A 19,940-nucleotide genomic window follows, 5' to 3' on the forward strand; every position below is an offset into this window, starting at 1 on the left:
CTATATAAAAGAAATCTATGTACACATGCTCAACCATCACTCTGTCCTGTTGCTAGAATACTAGAATGGGGCTAGAAGAGGAAATAGAAGAAAAGGGAAATAATTTTAATTGCATAGAAGTTAAACTTATCTCTTTAGAGTTATTTGGCTTAACTAAATGATCAGTTTTTTTCTTTGTCTGAGGGTAGAGTGGGGAATAAACATTTATGTAGTGCTTACTATGTGCCAGACACTATGTTAAATACTTTACAAATATTACTGCCTTTTATCCTCACAGCAACTAGGAAACTAAATGACACAGCTGTAACAGTTTGAAGCTGAATTTGAACTGAGATCTTCTGACTCCAGGACTGGAACTCTGTCCACTGTGTCCCCTAGTTTCCTTCTTTTTATGACAGTTCTATATCATTTTCTGTAAATATATCAGTCTGTTGGGTTAGCATTGTTCAGTCCATTCTCCTAACCTTTAATTTTTGTCTCACTCTTGCTATCTGTCCAGACACCAGTAGTAGTGATGTGAACACTTGTTACAATTTTTGTCATCCATGTGGTATGCAAGTCACTTAGATTGAGTGATCCATTATATACTTGAATCCAACACACTAGGGTTGTATAACATTAAATACTACCCATAAACATACAGTCACTCCTCTTCCCCTCTTTTATCCACTAAGTAGCCTTCCTTTTCTTCTCTGTGTCTTCATAATTGCCGCTTAATACAATTACTTTTAAATGTAGAGATCACCTCCTTTATCCTGGCTTATTTTTCTCAACTGAAACTAATCCAGTTTCAGTTTCTAAGTGTACTTGAAATAAAGTTTCATTGTAAGTATGCAGTTCTCAGCCAATTATCTCATACACTCAGTTTCCTTAAGAAGTAAGTTATTTTTTGGAGTAGGCAGTTATCTATACAAAATCCAGTGGCTTTTTATTTACCCTTGTCCTCTGACCTCCATAGTATTTGACACTGGTCATTAGTAACTGTTTTTGAAATTCAGTCCTTTTGTTGACTTCATGCTACTGGTTCTCTTTCTGCCTTTCTGGTCACTCTTTACATGTTTCTTTTTCCTCCTATTCCCTAATATAGGTGTTCCCCCAAGATCTTATTCTTGAACTTTCTTTTTCCATCTCCCTGGACTTTCATCTACTTGCCCAGCTACAACTACCACATCTACATTCCAACTCCCAAATCTCTGTATTAGCCCTGACTCACTTCATCTCTTCATTTCCAGTTAACTTCTGGACATTTCCTTGGTATCATATTGTACTTCAAGCACATCATCAGTAAAGCCCAACTCATTTAAAAAATAAAACAATAAAAACTGCTCTTTATCTCAAGTTCTCTATTTCTGTTGATGGCAGCATAAATCACTAAGTTTGGAAAACTTAAAATAAATTTAGATTGCTTCCTTTCCCTTTCTATTGTCCTTTTAATCTACCAAGTCCTATCAGTTGTCAGATTCTCTTGATTCTGACTCCATAAGAAATGTCATTCAACCTTCTTTACATCCCAGTGCCAACTCTAATTCAGACCTTGATTGCCCTTTGCCTAGACTACCTCAGAAGCTTTCTCATAGTCCCTCCAACCTTCAGTCTCATCCTCTCCAGTTTATTCTCTACATTTGTGTCAGTGATCCTGCTAATTTTTATTTTTCACCTCCTTCAAAAAAAAATGTCACTGATTCCCTGCTACTGTCAAATAAAGTCCAGCCAGGCCAGTCTTTTAAGCTCTCTGTAATCTGTTTCGACTCTGTGTTTCCATCCTTATCTTCCCTACTCTCATTTGCTTTCTGTTCCAGTCAAATTTAGCTTACCATTTCCTGAAGTAATCCTTTTGTTTCTCATCTATGCATCTTCATTCTTTTCCTAAAAGTTGAAAAACACTTCTCAAATTTTCAATTGAAATTCTTCTTATCCTTAATTTTCGTTACCACTTTCTTCATTAATCCTCCCCAATCAGAAGGAATCTCTTATATTTGTACATTACCAAAAAAGACCCTTTTAAAACCTTTTAAAAACCTCATTTAAAAATACTCTTATTTGTGTGCATTTGTTGTATCTTGCTAGACTATAAGCAGCTTGAGCACAAGCACTGTCTTATCTATCTTAGTTTTTCCCACAGTCCCTTGCAGAGTGTCCTGATATGAGAATCACTTAATAAGTCTCAACTTGACTGTATTGTTACATTGGATATCCCTGGGAACCTTTTTAAGTAAATATTATGTAATTTGATTCTCAGAATAACTTTTTGGCTGTTATTATAGCCATTTTTATAGTTAAGGGAACTGAAGTTAAGTGACTTGCCCAGGGTCATAAAGCTATTAAGTGTCTGAGACTAGATTTAAACTCAGGTCTTCCTTACTTCAGGCCCAGTGCTCTACACAACCAGGGGACGTACCATAAAGTGGTAAATCTACATAAGCATTCTGCTAGTTTAATTCCGGTTAATTGCTAGTTTAACCCCACAATTTAACTCCACAGTGACAAATGTTCCATCTGTCTCTAAAGGAAACTTGGACATTTTCTCTCCTTTTTTCCCCTGTGATCCAGGCAAATTCTCCATCACCTTCTACAGCTCTAGAATTAGGACCTCTACATTTTTTTGGATATTATTAGAATTATGCACCTTTGGAAAGGGAGATATCAACAAAAATTATAGTGTAAAAAGACACAGGTTATAATCTGCATTAAAGTGAGGAGAATTCATATTTCATCCAAATATTGAAAATGGGGAAAAATCTTTTTGGGTGGTGACTTTGCTTTTCATCTTCTTTATTAAGATTAAATTTATTTTGGAAGATATGTATAGAAACATGAAGAAGTGATTCACAGTAAAGACCTTACTATAGAAAATAAAGGGACATTTTTTAAATTGCTGTCTGAAAAAGGTAGGGAGTAATGATTCCAGAATTATTGAGACTGTTCTTTTGTAGGCTACATGAAACTATCCAGGTTTATGTTTGTTCTTACCTGTGAACCAATGCATCCTGACAGTATTCTAAAGACTATGGAAACATAGTAGAAATGCCTTTCCCACTATAGAGAAACATAGATTCTTTGATGTAGACATAAAAGGTGTAAAAGGTATTTAAACCCTTACACTAGGTTCTCATACTTGGGCAAGTGGATACCTACTTACTTTTTGTCTAGCTCCCTTCAATCTGCTCTTATAACTTACCTAGGTCTGGGTTCCTAGAGAAGGACTACTATCATGAAGTTACACATGCGATTATATTAGGGACCTAGGTGCAACCCTGTTAAGGGGGAAGTACATGCTCCCTCCTATCCAGTTTAGCTCTTGAGACCCACTAGTGTACTTCCATTTACACAAACCAGCTACTCACAGTGATGATACTTTGATATCATAAACATAACCATTCACTTAGCATAAGGCAAAAGAAACAATGTCACAGGTACTACTCATATTAAACAAATGCAGAAATAATAAATCTATCACAAGCCACATATGAACTGAGGTTTCATTCTCTTGCTAATATGCCCAGTATCTATGGGGAGAATGAACACAGTCTTAGGGAAAACTAACAGAAGAATACAAGAAGAAGGGAAAACCCATATGTTTAAGGTGATTTATAATTCTGGACTTCAGGATTTTATATCACTCAAAAACATCTGCATCTCACAAAGTCACTCTGTTAACTGCTTGTGTGCTGGTCTCACTACCCTCCAGCTAGGCAACTCTTCTTTATTATACTTGAACTTGTGTTCAAATTAGCCTCAGTCACCTACAGGCTATGTGACTGGGCAAGTTGCTCACCTTCTATTTGCCTCAGTCTCCTCAACTGTAAAGTGAGGATGATAAGAGCACTTATACTAATAGGATTGTGATGAGGATCAAATCAGTTAATATACTTTTTTAAGTGTTTAGCACAGTGCTTGGCTCATAGTAGGTGCTATATAAATGCTTATTCCTTCCCTCTCTATCTCCAAGGTAGCATTTACAAATTCATTCAATTTATATCCACAATTACCAGAACATTTGAAAAGTGTTATATTTTTGAATTGGCTAGCAATTACTTCTAAGACAGAGAACTGCAAAGATCATCACACAGGTTATCTCTGGGTAGTACAGACCAGACCAGCTGGCTACTTATTTATCAGAATGCTGCACTATCTAGTCACAACAGAACTCAAAACAGCTCAGCTTCTCCCTGGTCAGGGTCAACCAGCCTCACTAACTCTCTCCTCACCAGGATCCTGTGTCATTCTATTAGCTCTCATCAGCTCTTCCTATATAGCAAGACAGATGTGAAACTTTTCGCTTTTTTGCTTTACCCTGTTGAACCAGAGAGGGTAGCAAAGAGCAACACTTCCTTCAATTCTCTCAAACTCTAGGTATTAGACTAAAGGACAGTAGCCGGAATTAAAGCTTTATTCAGTCGATAAAAAATAGCCTTCTTGTCAGCTGACTGTTCATGCTGCTGATTTCTTCAAACAGCTCCAGCAAAACTACTTTTTATAACCCCATGTCGAGTTTTCCTTTTCTGACAAATCCTTCATTTTCTTCCCTTCACCATCTTAGCCTCTCCAACTTTTTGGAGCCTTTCAATTAGGAGGTAACAGTTGGCCACATTTCCTCTGTGAAATCAACAGTGCATATTTAAGCTTCCAAATAGTTATATGATTTTTTTTTTTAAAGTTGTTTTCAGTGAGTTGAGCCATGCTTTTCTTGGAATTCTCAAAACTGCTCAACATCTTAATCTTTTGTCCTTTACAAAGTTTCTTCATACTCCTATAATATTAAATTTTGTTAAATAAAAACTCTGTCCTCTTCAAACCATTCAGTTGTTTACATGTGTATACATATAATGTGTATACATTTATATATTTATATGTGTGTACATGTGTGTGTATATGTATATGTGAATATGCATTGTATATATTTATATATGTAAATAGAAAAAGAAATCATCTTACATCCTTTACAAGATGAGTTTTCTATATATGTGCTACAGTTCATTTTCTCTCCCACACTTCTCAAATCTTATGTTAAAACTGTTTCTTTACACACACATTTTAACCATTTTTCTTAAACCAAAGCTTTTCTTCTAATCCTGTCAAGCATGAAATTATTCATCTGTGAAAGAGGCAGTGTCTTAAAATTTTTGCCAGTTAATTTAACTATTTCTTTTTCTTTACACAAAAGTACTTTCTGTGCCCTGTATAGTGATAAACCGCTTTCCATGGCACTGTAATACTTTAACATTGTAAAAGCAACTTTTGATGGTCAATCATCTTTTCCTCCTTGATACCTCTTTCTATGTTTCTGAGAGACTAATCCTGGTTCTCCTTCTACCTTATTGACTTCTCCTCAGTTTCCTTTGCTAGATGGATGTGTCCTCTAGATTCTGTTTTGGGATTGGGGTGGGACAGAAGAAGAAGTACTACCTCATCTCCCTCTGTACTCTTTCACTCAGTGATTATTTCATCAACTCCCATGGATTCAGTTAGTGTGTATACATTCTCCTTTTATTTGTCCAGCCCTAAACTCTCTGTGATCCCCAGTTTCATATCCCTGCCTATTGAGATATCTCTCATTGCCTTTTCCATTGACACCTTAATCTTAATATGTCCAAAACTGAACTCATTCCCTTCCCCCACCAAACCCTCCCATTTTCCTAACTTTTCTATTCCTATTGAAGGTACCACTCTACACTCTTTCCTTCTACTCAAGTAAAATCAGTTGCCAATTATGATTGCCAAATATGATTGATTCTACCTTTATAACATTTCTCATAAATGCCCCCTTCTCTTCTCTGAAACAGCCACCATTCCATGTAGGCTCCAATACCTCACATCTTTACTGTTGGAGCAGCCTCTTCTTTTTTTGTTTCTTTTTCTCAAATCTCTCCACATTCCAGCCCATCTTCCCACTCAGCCGTCAAATTTCTAAAGAATAGTTCTGATCATGTCATACACATCTTCCTGGCTACTCCCCATTTGACAGATTCCAGTGACTTACTCTTACCTTTGTGATCAAATATAAAATCCTCTGTTTGGTATTTGATGTCCTTCATAATCAGGATTCCCACCTTGTGGTCTTAAACCTTACTCTAAGTGCTCCTCTAAGTGCTGTTCATTCCAGTGATATTGGCCTCCTTGCTGTTCCTCAAACAAGACACTCCATCTTCCAACTTCTTGCATTATCATAGACTGTCCTACATGCCTAGAATTCTCTCCCTGCCCATCTCCACCTCTTGGCATCTCTGACTTCAAGTTCAAGCTAAAATCCAACCTTATACAAGAAGCCTTACCTGATCCTCCTTAATGTTAGTGCCTTCCTTTTGTTGTTTTTCTCCACTCTGTCTTGTATTAGATTGTGTTAGATTGTGAGCTCTTTGAAAGTAGGTCCTATTTTTTACCTTTCTTTGTATCCCCATCACTTAGCATAGTGCCAGATACATAGTAGGTGCTTAATAAATATTTGTTGACTCGACTTGGAATGGTATCTTATATAGGAATAGGATAGGATCAGGACTTCCAAGCTGCTTGCTGATAATGTATTTTTAAAGGGTAACAGGACTGGGATTTCTTGTGTATTTGCCCTTCTTCAGCAGATTGGAATCTAAATCCAGGCAATGTGCCACAGATTCCCTCTGCCACTGGGAATTTCAGTCAAATGAATGGTAATTTGGAGATTCATTTGGAGGACCCATATCATTAATTCATTTCTACTATTAATTTGATATTTTAGACACTGGGGTCTTTTAAAACTTAGTAAGTCAAAACTACATAATTAAATGTTTTCTTTATTCCAGAAACATCCTTAAAATAGATTGCTTATTGGTCAGATCAAAACCACAATAGTGTTAAGGATTAACTTTTTCCATTCAGGTTAATAAATCCCTTAACTACATTAACTACATAGGTAGCAGCTGTTTTTTATCTCAACATTTACTTAATATTTTCTTGGACATAGTGTACTGTTCATCCCAAGGAACTAATTAAATTGACTACTTGAGTAAACCTAAGATTGATACCATATGTGAAAGTTTGAACATTATAATTAATTACAAATGGTGACCTTTTTGTTGAACTAATTTTCCACCATACAGGAAAAATCCTGAATTTTAATGTTCCAACAACTAAAAATACTCATTTCTATTGTTACTAAAATGTTATATATTGAAAATCAAGTGGATTTTATATTGCTGCCCAGATCCTATATAAGTAAATGAAGGGAACTAAAAAATTTGCAGATGTGGAATGATAAGGTGCCTACAACATTTTTCATCTTATTTATAATGAAACAATGCTCTTTGACCCTGAGAATTCAGTTATCCTCTCTGGGTACCTTTCAGAGATGTATATTTAACTATAATTTTCACTGCAATTTCATTTCCTAATATATTTCATGTACTTCTCCACTTGAAGAAATTAAGCAAGAAAAATATTATCTGAGGCCACACTTTCTCCTTTCTCAAAATTACTGAGATTTAAAAAAACTTATACACATTTGTGAATTCTCTGACATTTAATACATATTTGGTTTACTTAAAAATTTGTTTGAGAAATATATTGTGTAAAAAATATGGTGGACTGCTCATATTATGAAAATGAGATCCAGTACATTGACAGCCTGAGTGATATCTTGGTTTATCTAAGATACCAAAAGAACAGAAGGAAGATTTCCATTTTGTTGAGTAGATCTTCCATAAAGAATTTATGGGAAAACAGATTGTTGTAATAGCCTCCTTATTGGTCTTCTTGCTTCTTTTCTCTATTCCCTCTCTCATCGAAATAATACATGACTCTGAATATATCATCCCTTGAATCAAACACAATATATATACAAATAAATAAATAAATATGAAATACATATAAAATAAGGGCAAAGTAATTTTAAAATCTAGATGGTGCTTGGAAGGCTAACAGTGGGGGGAAAAAAAGACTTCTATAGATGATACTTCCAGTAACCCTGAAATAATCTAGAATATAAACTCCGGATACTGGAATTCACTACATTTCAGTCTGACTGCAGTCAACCTTATCTCATAGTACTCCTTCATATTCCACATTCCAACCACACTTGACTGTTCTTTTGCCTATCTTTATCTTACCATCTCATATCTTTATAGCTTTACTCACCCTGTCATCCATTCCTATAATAGACTTACCCTTCTCACTATTCCATCTTTCTATTGAAATACTTCCCTTACTTGAAACCCTAATACAAATGCCACCCTTTTTCATGACCAGGTGAAAGTGATATCCTTAAATCACAATGTTTTGCCCAGTTCTTAAATCACTTTTCCTTATAACAATTATTTATGTGCATGCATTTCTGTCCTTTTAAAGGGTAAGTTTGATGAAAGCAGGATCTGCCTTATCTCTGTGTGGTCCAGGAACCTAGTGCAAACCTTGCACATCATAGGTGCTTTAAGGAATGTTTCTTGAATTGTTGAAGTATGGATTAGCATTGCACAAGATGAGAAGGTATAGAGAGATTACTTTTTGTGTCAGTGGAAGGGATACCCATACTGGTGATGATAATTCAGATTCATATTTAAAAGTTATTAAGTGTTTTCCCATAAGTGTTTTCCTAATAACCCTGCAAGATAATTAATCATTTTATTATTATTATTAAAGTTTTGCCAGTGAGGAAAATGAGAATTCATAGAGTTGAAGTGATTATCTAAGAACGGTCAGCTGGTCAATTTTAGGAATGGAATTCAAATTGGGGCCTCTTTACTCTAGATACAACTCTTCATGAAATAAATTCTTAAAAGCATCACAATACAAGTATAATTTCAAAATTGGGACTGTTAGGGACCTTTCAAAATAAATAGAATTAGAAGCTCTTGCCGTTGGGTCAATAATTTTGTTTCTTGCAACCTCAAAAGAAGTAAATAGCAAGTGAGAACTTTGAACACAGCTGTAGAAACCAGTGAAATTCTTGTATATAAATGTATGTAAAATTTATATAAAAACTGCTATCCTCACCTTGAGAGGTGGATAGAGATGTCTTTGAAAGTGATGGACATCCTAATTCCATTCCTGCCTGTTAGGCATGCTAACTGTGTGTCTTTGGGCAAGTGATTTAACCTCTCGGTACCCCAGACAGATATCTAAGACTCTTAAGTTGAAGATCCGGGCACATTGATAGAGTAGATTTCCTCATTTGTACTAGGAGTTCCCATTATTGATGAAATCACAGGTTCAGACCTTCCCTTCTCCTAATCCCTATCTCTGTTCCCTCCACCCCCACAAAAATATTTCATCCTAAATTTTGCTTTTACTAAAATTCTGAAAAGAGTTTACCATGTTAATCTTGAATATTTAGCTTAGTGGCTCCAAAAGAAAAAGTGAAAATATAATACTACCATTAGAAAAATGTGTTTACTAACTTTTATTGTTATTATTAAGGAAATATCTAAAGGAATTATAAGTGTACTGATTATTGATTTGCTTAATTAACTCTGTGGGACTGAAAACACTAATAGAGAATGTGAAGGCTAGTAGAGAACACTGTAGTTTCCACACACAAAAATAAATTAATATTAATTACCTTTAGCTGTATTTTGTCATTACTTTATATTTTCTATCTTCTGTCAATTAAGTCTATATCTGTTTATATTGTTATTGGTTGCGTTTTTTCCCTTCTTGTTTTAGATATGAAGAAAAAGCTGCTAAAGATCTAGAGCGCTATAATAACCAAATCAAGAAGGCTACTGAGCAGGGGTTACAAAGAACACCAAAAGACAATGGAAAAAGATTAAAACTAACAGCAGCACAGAATATGGCACAGAAACACAAGTTGAAAACTTCATTTTCTAATCAGCCAAAACTTGATGAGCTTTTTCAGCCTCAAAGTGAGAAAAGGAAAAATAAGACACAAAATACAAAAATTGTACAGGTTCCTTTTTCTATGAAGACCTTAAAACTAAAGTATGGGAAGTATATGCAGAGTGACTTGTTACATAAAGAAGAACTTAGCCTGATCCACCATTTAAGTTTTCCTGATGCATGGATAATTGCTTCCAAAACAGAGATTATGTTGCTAAACCCATACAGAGTGGAAGAAGCTTTACTATTTAAAAGACTTCTTGAGAATCATAAACTTCCTGCAGAGCCCTTGGAGAAGCCAGTGATATTAACAGAGAGGTATGTTGTAAAAATATAAACATGCTGAGGGGGTTTTTTTTCTTTAATACTTATTATGAATTTTTAAAACTGAAATTGTTTATACTTAAAGAACATCTTGAATTCTGAGTTTTAAAAAGCATTTATTTATAGTAATTGCCTTAAAAATTCTACAGAGATGGAATGATTTGTAGGACATTTTACACAGTACACTTCTGCATCAAGCCCATTTATCTCAATTCATTAAGTGACTCTATTAAGGTAATTGTAAGCTACAATGTCCTGCTACCCCAAATTCACCACTAGAAAGTAAATTGGGTGTCTTAAGGGAACAATGGGAATTGCTTTCTCTGAGCATGAATGATAGCTGATATCTTGCATATTCCACTGAATTTTTATCAAAAACCCCCACTATGACACAAAAGAGTTATGATCTATGTCTTCTAGCACTAGTACAGGTCTCTATTATATGGTGTATATTTCTTTTAGAGAGCTAGAATGACTGCATATTATTTATATATTTATGTATTTTTCAAAATACTGCTTGAAATATTGCATAGCAGTGGATATTTCCATTTTTGGAATGGGTAAAATAAAAGCATAGAGAAGTTAAGTGATATTCTAAAGGTCAAACAGTGTGACCAATGTAAAGTGTGGTCAGCACATATCTCCTGATTGCAGCCAAGTATTTCTTTCAGGGTATGGTGTCTTTTCTTTAGCCCATATGTTGGTAAGATCTTCATTTATTCTCTCTGTTGAGGGGGACATGGGGATTGGTATGAGAGCACCCCTTTCTGAGAATAATAGGATGGTAGACACACAGAAATCAGCAACACCCCCACACACCCAAGAAGCTGTTGTGTGATGCAGTCTAGCCAGGATTGGCATTAATTGGGTAAGTGCCAAAGATGAACTTTGGCAACTTTACAGTTTTGCAGAGGGCCAACCCAGGCCACACCACTCAAATTCAGCTCGTGACCATCCTTGGCACAAGTGCCACTGACTGCTGACCTCCACTTCAAACTATGCAGGAAGCTTTCCCTGACTATTAGAGTTATTAGATATTGAAACAAGTTACTAAGAAAAGTTATGGAATCTACTTCCCTAGAAGTTCTTAAGAATAAGGATACTGTCTCACTTCAATGATTTTAAAAGCCCTGCCCAGAGATTTCAAGTTAAGCAAGATGATGTCTTAAGTGATTAGATAATTAATATATTCTTGTATCCATTTAAAAAAGTAGAATGTCACAGGTTTATGAAAGATTTATATATTATATATGAAAAGCATTTTGTCCAGTCTTACATATTTTATTTCATCATAATAGATATAGGCTGTCTTTTATTCCTTTTTGGTTCTTTGTAGTGCCTAAGGCAAGTTTTCAATATTGTGAGTCCTTGATAACTGTTACTGACTTAAAATTTGAGTCCTTGTTATGTCCAAGGCCCCATGCTAGCCAAATTCACCCTTCTAGTACCTCTGTATACCTGAGGGCAGCATAGAGTAGAAGGAACACTAGACTTAACACCAGAAGACTTGACTCAAGGTTTGACTCAGTCACTTCTGTCTCTGTGACCCTGGACAAATCATCTAGATTCTCTGGAGCTGTTTCATCATCTGAAAAATCTAGACACTAATTCTAACAACTTAAGGATGTGAGGCTAGTTGTACTTTGGAAACCTTAAATAAAGCACTATACAATTGTGGCCAGTAATTATTAGAGTGTTCTACAGCTTACATCCTTTCTTTTCCACTGTGCAAGTAGATAGATAGATGGTGCAAGTATAAGCCCTATTTTTCAGATGAGGATGCTGAGTCTTCAAGAAGTACCTAAAATAACACCAGCTACTATTAGAACTCAGCCTCAAAACTATTACTCTTTTCAACATACAATACTTCCTCTTTATAGAAATAAAAGATATTGATAGTTTTCTCATCACCACACAGTATCCTGTACATATTACAGTTATTTAATAACTTATTGTTGAATTAGATTTTTTTTTTTTACAGTGAGATTCATCCACAAGGATACTTTAAAAATGGTCCTTGAGGAATCTTCTAAGGGAGTCGTGGGAGAAATGTTTTCATTTTTTTATTCTTAATTTTGCCATGTATAATGTGATAAATTAAAAGGCCATGATTTCTTTTTCAGTCTTTTCAGTGGATCCCATTATTTAGAGGTTCTAAATAAAATGACAACAGATGATCAAGATTTCAGTGGTTCAATCTACTTGTCTGATCCACGTCTTACAGCAAATGGATTCAGGATAAAATTGATACCAGGTGTGATGGCATATTTGACATTTATTAAGTTTGAAAAAATGAATTCAAATGCTTTCTTTTATAAGCGCCTTTTTGAATTTTATAGCTTGAATTATTAATTTCCTTACATTGTTTTCTACAATTTTAATGTATTAACTTTCTTCTCAACATGTGAAATAATAGCTATGTAAGAACTTTTCTTAGCCTCATCTTATAAAGGCCGTCATATACTCTACAAGTAAGAAAACATTAGTTCTTAGTGTAAATGGATTTGAAACAGTTTGCCTTGTATTCATATTGTTTTAATGAATCAGATAGTTTTGTAATAATCTTTATCACCCTTTTAACATCCAGATTGCCCTATTTGTTTTAAGGGAAGTACTGGCTGAAGAAAAAGGATAGACAAAGAAAAATGTACATTTTCTTTTCTTAAGTGATTAATATCCCTTAGTTTGGTCATTTCAAACATATAACAACAGATGAAATTGGCTTACACAATTTACTGAACTTCCAGCCCCTAATTCTTTCCCCTTTCCATAGTCCTATTTGGGAAGAATGAAAAAATTTCTATTCTTAAATGAATTTAGGCTGGCACTTCTTTCTGGAATAGTGAAATATTTAGTCCCTTCCAAGACTTTTTTCCTAATCTTTTCTCCAGGCTGAATCCTTCAGTTCATCTCCTCTAATTCTGAACCCATACTGTATTGCTTTGCAGCTATTGTTTGCATCTGCTTAAGGTCTTTCCCTGCTGGATGAGTGAAATACTTTAATGAGCTTTTGCCCTTCAGCTTTAGGATCTTCTTTATTGACTCAAGACCATCCTACAGTTTTCTGCTTTGTCCCTTCAGTTCTCTGGTTCAGAACACTTTGGAGTGTTCTGAACTCTTTCCTTGACCCATTTTTTTCCTATCCTATAAGGTTTGTTTAAATCATTCCGTAGTGATTTGTTCAAATTGATCTTAGCCTTTGTTGAAACCACATTCTTCACCGTTTGTTCTAAGCTAATATCTCAGCTTGGTTTCAATAACCATGTGGTCTTGATGGTAGATTCCTTTTTTTTCTGGAACTTATTTGTAGTTCTTCAGTCTCCTCCAACATCTAGAAACAGACTTCCTTGTTTCTTACATTCTCAGAGTCAGAACTTCCTTTCTTCCTTTTGAGTTGCCAATTAAGTTCTTGCTTTCTGTCTAAGAGATAACTTGAGCCCTGTGCTTAGTTGTAGAACAGAAATTATTGATATCCTGAACCACTGGAATAATTAAATAATTAGTAATTCTGCCGATTTTCTTGAATTTTCTTTGATATTTGTCACTCGGGTTTTCCAAGGTAGCAGTTCTCTAGAGTCCAGTTGTTTACTACAGGTGGTTTACAGTGTTACAAGATCATAAATGGAGAGCTGAGAGACCTCAAAGGAATATGTTCCAAGCTCCTCATTTTATATATTAGGAAACTGAGACTCAGAGAGGCTAAGTAACTTGTCCAAGGCCACACTGGAGGTAAATATCAGAGGCAGATTTCGAACCTAATTTGAGCCCAGAGCTAATGCTCCTTCTAACGTACCTCCAAACAGTATATCAAATGATAGTCATAATTAACACTAAGAAAATTATCTCCCATATGCCCTCCTGTGCATCTTGTATTCCTGTATTCCAATTAATATGGCTTGATTACCATTCTCTGAATTCTCCATCATTTTTGCTATTACCTCTTTCTGGAGAATTCCTTGTACGTCCTCATTTTCTTCTGTGATAGTTCTTGTCATGGCCTAAATGTCATCCTCTTTCATTAATATTTCCCTGATTTCTCAAGACAGAAGCAAGCTTTTTCTTGTTTCCTCATTTCACTTTATACCTCTTTTCTGTTTTTATATCCATTATCATGTTACTTGCAGTTATTTGAGTACTAGCCTTAACTCTTCTGTTTTTTTAAACTCCTTATGGGCAGAAACCATGTTTTATCTTTATAAGTCTCATTGTAACTTTCAATTCTATTCATTTCAATTAATATTAACCACTTACTATATGTTAGTCACTTTGATTGGTGCTAGATGCAAAGACAAACCCAAATATTTCTGGCCTTCAAGGAACTTATGTTTTTAGTGGGGGAATACAGCATTTAAAGTATGATTAAATGTATGGTATATGTAAATTAATTTCAAGAAGGTAGCATTGGGGATATGGGAAATGACCTCTTGTAGACGATGTTGAAGTTCTGTGCTTCAAAGGAAGCTTAGAGATTCTATAACTTACATCAGAGGAACTGCCTGTGTGAAGGAATGGTTGGCAGGAGATGGAATGTCATATATGGTGAACAAATAGTAGGCCTAATTGATAGGAGTAGAAGAGTGCAGGACAGGGAATAATATGAACAAAACTGGAAAGATGGATGGGAACTCTCTTATGGAAGAATGAAAGGATTTAAATGTTAAGTTAAGGATTTTGTATCATCTCAAAGGCAATATGAGGGTATTTGAGATTTTTAGGTGGAGTAACAGACAGATTTCCATGTTAGAAATGTCAGTTTGGTAGCTTATAAACAACTGATTGGAAAGGGGAGATTCTAGAGACAGAAAGTTCCATTATCCAGACAAGATGTAATGAGATCCTTAACTAAGGTTGGGTGAGTAGAGAGAAGGAAATAGACATGAAAGATGTTGTGGAGATAGGATCAAATAGAGTTTGGTGCAGAATTTGAAAACTAGTTGGGAATGGGGGATGAGGAAGAGTGAACCATATCTTTATCATTACACAATTGAATGAAAAGTGAAGATTGTACAAGATTCCACTGTGTTGCTTTTTAAATATTTTTTTAAAAGCATTTGATTTGGTAGAACAAAATGCTACCTTTAGAAGATATTAACAAGATATCTCATATCAAAACATCAAATGGTGTTCACCACTGTATGGAGGAGATCAGAGATAGAGTCCAAGTTGAAGAAGAATTTTCTGTGGATGGTGAGATCCTTTTGATGCTTTTTTTTGTGGATGGCATCATGCTGATTGCTTCCAGTGTTTGCAATATTGCAAAATCTTTTTGAAGGTTCTGAAACTATTCAACAAAGTTTGGCCTGATCATCTGCACACAAAAAACTAAATAGGTAAACAACGTACATTAGTCAGTTTATAGCATTCAATTTCTGTGAACAATCTGTACATCTTGTCCATCAGTCCCTCTGTGATAAATACTACATATAGACAATAAAATAGTTCCAGAATTAAGTAGGAGGAGAGAGAGATGGATTGCCTACAGGAAATTGTAAAACTTTTAATGAACCCAAACTTCTTTCAGAAACAAAAACCCATCTAATTAATACTAATATTTTACTGGTGGTGTTACATAGTTTTGAGTTGTGAAATACAATAGACTAAAATACTGACAATGAGTGTCATTTGGAGGACAATGGAGAGGACATGATAGGCGTGGTGTGTTCAAACTGTAACATGTAACAAATAGGAACTTTCCCTTGAAGAACAGGAGTAAAGAATGTTGTCTGGGAAATGTATTATTCAAAAAGAAGGTGAATTAGTCATATAGTAAGGGATAACAGTGCTCCACTGGTACCTTTGTGATGTCAGAAGAAAGTGAAGAAAATCTCTAAGGTGTTGGGTAGGTCTTGTATGGTGGATATATGGGGGTACATAGCTAAGAATCACACAGAATATGCATATATGGATCACTTTCATGTTTGATTTATAATCTGCATAATTGGAGGGAACATACATATTGGTAAGAGCACAGATTCATTTGAGTATTTGAGATAGATATTTGGATCTGGGAATTATCTTTTTAGAGGTGATAGTTGAACTTATGTCAGCTGATGAATTTGCAAAGTGAGAGAATGAAGAGAGAAAAGATAGAGCCCAGAACAGAGTCTTGGTTAGGAACTTGAATAGCAGTTGGTAAAATGCTTAAAGTCACTTTTATTTTAATAAATATCATGGGACTTCATTTTCTCTCCAAAGAAAGAAATGTTCTAAGCAAATAGAATCAGCAAAACAGCAATAACTTAGATGAAATTACATTACTTGAGGCACATGTGGAGTGTTAGTGGGCACCACCTCTTAACGTGGAGTCCTGTGGGAAATTATATGGTCTCTAAGTAAGGGAAAAAAGAAACATTTTTCCGAATTGAATTCTAATCAAAGTTCACTAAATGTTTTAACATTGATTTTGTTTTTAATGGGCATGTTTTGGAATGTAATTCAAAATTGATGTAAGATTTTATTTATATTTTTTTCTTTATTCCAGGAACTTCAGTTCCTGAAAACCATCTGGAAATAGAAGGAATGGCTAATTGTCTCCCATTCTATGGAATATTGGACTTAAAAGAAATCCTTAATGCAGTGCTAAATAAAAATGCAAAGGAAGTTTATGAATGTAGACCTCGTAAAGTAATAAGTTTTTTAGAGGTATGGAATGCTAGCATTTATAAGTTAGCAGGTTTTAAGATGGTTAAAGATTTTTTGTTCTGAATTAAAATATTATTTGTTTATTAATTGAATGTAAAATTCAATTGGGGAGAATCTCAGATTTTACAACACATATAGTTTATCTACACTAAAGTCTTACAATCAAGCTATTCTTGGGTCCATTATGGAGAACAGTCTTTTGTTTGTTTTTTTATTTTATGGCTTTATTATCATTGTTAACTTTTTCTCCTTTTATTTTCCCCCCTTTGGAGGAGGGAGGCTAGAACTATGATTTCTTTATTTTTTTTTTTAACATTTTTAATTTTAAATTTCAAATTCTCTCCTATTCCTCCCCCACCCATTAAGAAGGCCAGGAATATGATACCCATCATACATGTGAAAAAAAACATTTCCTTATTAGCCCTGTTACCAAAAAAAAAAAAAGAAAGAAAGAAAGATCAAGAAAGTAGAAAAAATATATGCCTCAGTCTGTTCTCGAGTTTATCAGTTCTTTCTCTAGAGGTGGATTTTTTATCATAACCCTTTTGAATTGTCATAGATCTTTATATTGATTTGAGTAAGTCTTTCACAGCTGATTATCATAACAACCTGCTGTTACTGTGTGCAGTGTTCTCCTGGTTCTAATCACTTCACTTTGTATCAGTTCATATAAGTCTTCCCAGGTTTTTCTGAAACCAATCCCTTTCATCCTTTCTTATAGCACAGTAGTATTCTATTACAGTCATATACACAACTTATTCAGACGTTTCCAAATTGATGGGCATCCTATGGGAAACAGTCTTATAGGCAAAGCACCTACTAATAAAATGCTTTGGGAATTTTGGTAACTAATACCCCTCAGAAGGGACCCAGTAAATGATGTGTCTATTTTATACTAAATACTGTTCACAAGGCAGTAGTGTTATGGTGAAGTGTACTAGCTAACCCCAAATATTTGTCTCCCTTAACAGATCCATATGTTTTAATAAATGGAAATTTGATGCCTTATTATGTTATATAATATGCTGGGGAAAAGTATCTTAAGAGTTGTAAAATTAGGATAAAACCAATTTCCTGCTCTGAAAGTAGGTAGGAAAAGGAACCAAAAATATTACTTTGCAGTTGCATGGTGTTTCCCTCCCTAATAAAAAAGACTCATATTAAGTAGTATCTTTTGAAAGTATCTGTTTTTTTATCTAAAATACTATGTTAATATAGTTAAAAGACAAAAATTTAGTATGTATCCAACTTTTCCTCACCAAATCTGCCAAACTACAAATGTATCTCTTTCAAGATACTAATGATACCCTTGTGACTTTTTCCCTTCTAGGGAGAAGCAGTCCGTCTCTCCCGACAGCTACCTTTGTATTTATCCAAAGAGGATGTACAAGATACTATCTACAGGATGAAGCTACAGCTTGGAAATGAAATTAAGGGATGTGTTCATGGTCGACCATTTTTTCATCATTTAACATACCTTCCAAAAACTATATGATGCTTATAAATTATTCAATAAAACAGAATATTTTGTGTCTTTTTTCCCTTCAGTTAAAAAAATCTTTTCTGCTTTAAAACTTTATAATCATGTCTTAAGGATTTTTGTGTCATCTTGTGTTAAAAATAATTGTTTTTAATGAAAAGTTACCATTTTCTAAACTGAAATAAATTACACATTATGTATAAAAAGTCCAGCCACATTGATTGGTTTTTAATGTATATAGTGGGAGGTTTTTTTTATTATTTCTTATCATTTATTCATTTTTATTCATTCAACAAATTCAGTAAATATTTCTTAACCTTTTTGTGTAATTTACTCTGTAAGGTATAATCCCAAACATCAAGGGTAACAATATTTGTCATTTGTACTAAATATGGTTACAGTAAACTTCATATTGAAAAAAAATCAGTTTTTATAAATATACAAGATCAGCATTGTTTGGTTGCACACCATATCATTCAGCATCTGCTGGTCATAGCTCTAATCTTTGGGTATTCAAAAACGTCTTTCACAAACTCCAACCTTACCCCTTGAGGAATAGTTTTTAAAAATGATGAAGAGCTTCATATGAACAATAGAACCAAAGGAAAACAACACTAAGCTTTTCTGTCCTCTCATGGATAACACACGGAAACAGGTCCTGAAGCAGGGGTCCTGCTCCTGGTCCCTTTCAGGGGTTGAGGCCCCCTGCTACGTAGTGACGCAAAAGAAAAAGGCCAAGTCCAAAGCAATTTGAGAAATCTGAACATCTCATGGGGTGTTCTTTGGGTCTGAAGTTGCAGACATCTGGGTAGGTGGCCACCTAGGAATAGGGTAATATCAACACAACTTGGGTATTAGAGCCAATGCTAAGACTTAGAAGCAAACTGTAGAGTGGAGCTTGATACCAATGCCTTGTGGTCCAGTTCCTAGTGGACTGTAGTGAAGTAGGATGTAACCCATGTATAGCACTGTCTTACACCAAAACTACAATGGGAGATCAGATCTGAGCTTAACCACTCCATCAGTAGTGAGAGAGAGTAGTTCCTGTCTGTGGCACAGATCCCTAATACAAGAAGGGGACATAAATGGGAAACTGGAGGACAATCTCCTAAAAGAAAAAAATTGACCATAAGGACCCCAACAGCTGATGGAAGAAATAAAGGAAGAGCCAAAACAGATAAAGATGAAATTAAACACTTGGAAAGGGGGGAGAAAGAAGCAAAAAGTATACAACTTCCTCCAACTAGCTGACATCCTGGAGAATACCAGAATGAAACAACTCAAGAAAGTCAGAGGAAATAGAACAGTATCATGAAATGAAAATTTAGGGCAAGTGATAAAGATATATATACAGGTGTAGATATATATACTATCAAAAACAACTGACCTGGAAAACCGGACAACAGAATTTAGGAATCGTTACACTTAATAGCCTGAGAACCGCGGCTAAACCGAAAAAAGAACTGGGCTACAATATTGCAAGAAATCATAAAAGAAAAACATCCCAGAATTATTAGAGCCTGTGGCAAGGTGAAAATAAAAAGATTCCTCCTGAAAGAAACCAAATTGAACCTACCACCCAGTAATGTCACAGCCAAAGTCCAGTTTTCTAGTTAATGAAAAAAGTACTGCTTACAGCCTGAAAAAAATCAAGAACTAAAGATCCCAGTCAGACTTATACAATATTTAA

General features: G+C 34.8%; 1 protein-coding gene across 4 annotated transcripts in view; it reads left to right on the forward strand.

The window, feature by feature from the left end:
- Positions 1-18,456, forward strand: part of PMS1 (PMS1 homolog 1, mismatch repair system component) — a 121,413-nt gene extending 102,957 nt beyond the window's left edge. For all 4 annotated transcript variants that reach the window (XM_072612636.1, XM_072612639.1, XM_072612638.1 and 1 more), the window contains exons 10-13: positions 9,631-10,122; positions 12,252-12,382; positions 16,610-16,770; positions 18,101-18,456. In XM_072612636.1, coding sequence (XP_072468737.1) covers positions 9,631-10,122; positions 12,252-12,382; positions 16,610-16,770; positions 18,101-18,265 — 949 coding nt within the window. In that variant the 3' untranslated portion in view covers positions 18,266-18,456. The remainder of the gene's footprint in view (positions 1-9,630; positions 10,123-12,251; positions 12,383-16,609; positions 16,771-18,100) is intronic.
- Positions 18,457-19,940: the final 1,484 nt, after the last annotated feature.

This window comes from Notamacropus eugenii, chromosome 5, assembly GCF_028372415.1.
Source record: "Notamacropus eugenii isolate mMacEug1 chromosome 5, mMacEug1.pri_v2, whole genome shotgun sequence".
NCBI lineage: Eukaryota > Metazoa > Chordata > Mammalia > Diprotodontia > Macropodidae > Notamacropus > Notamacropus eugenii.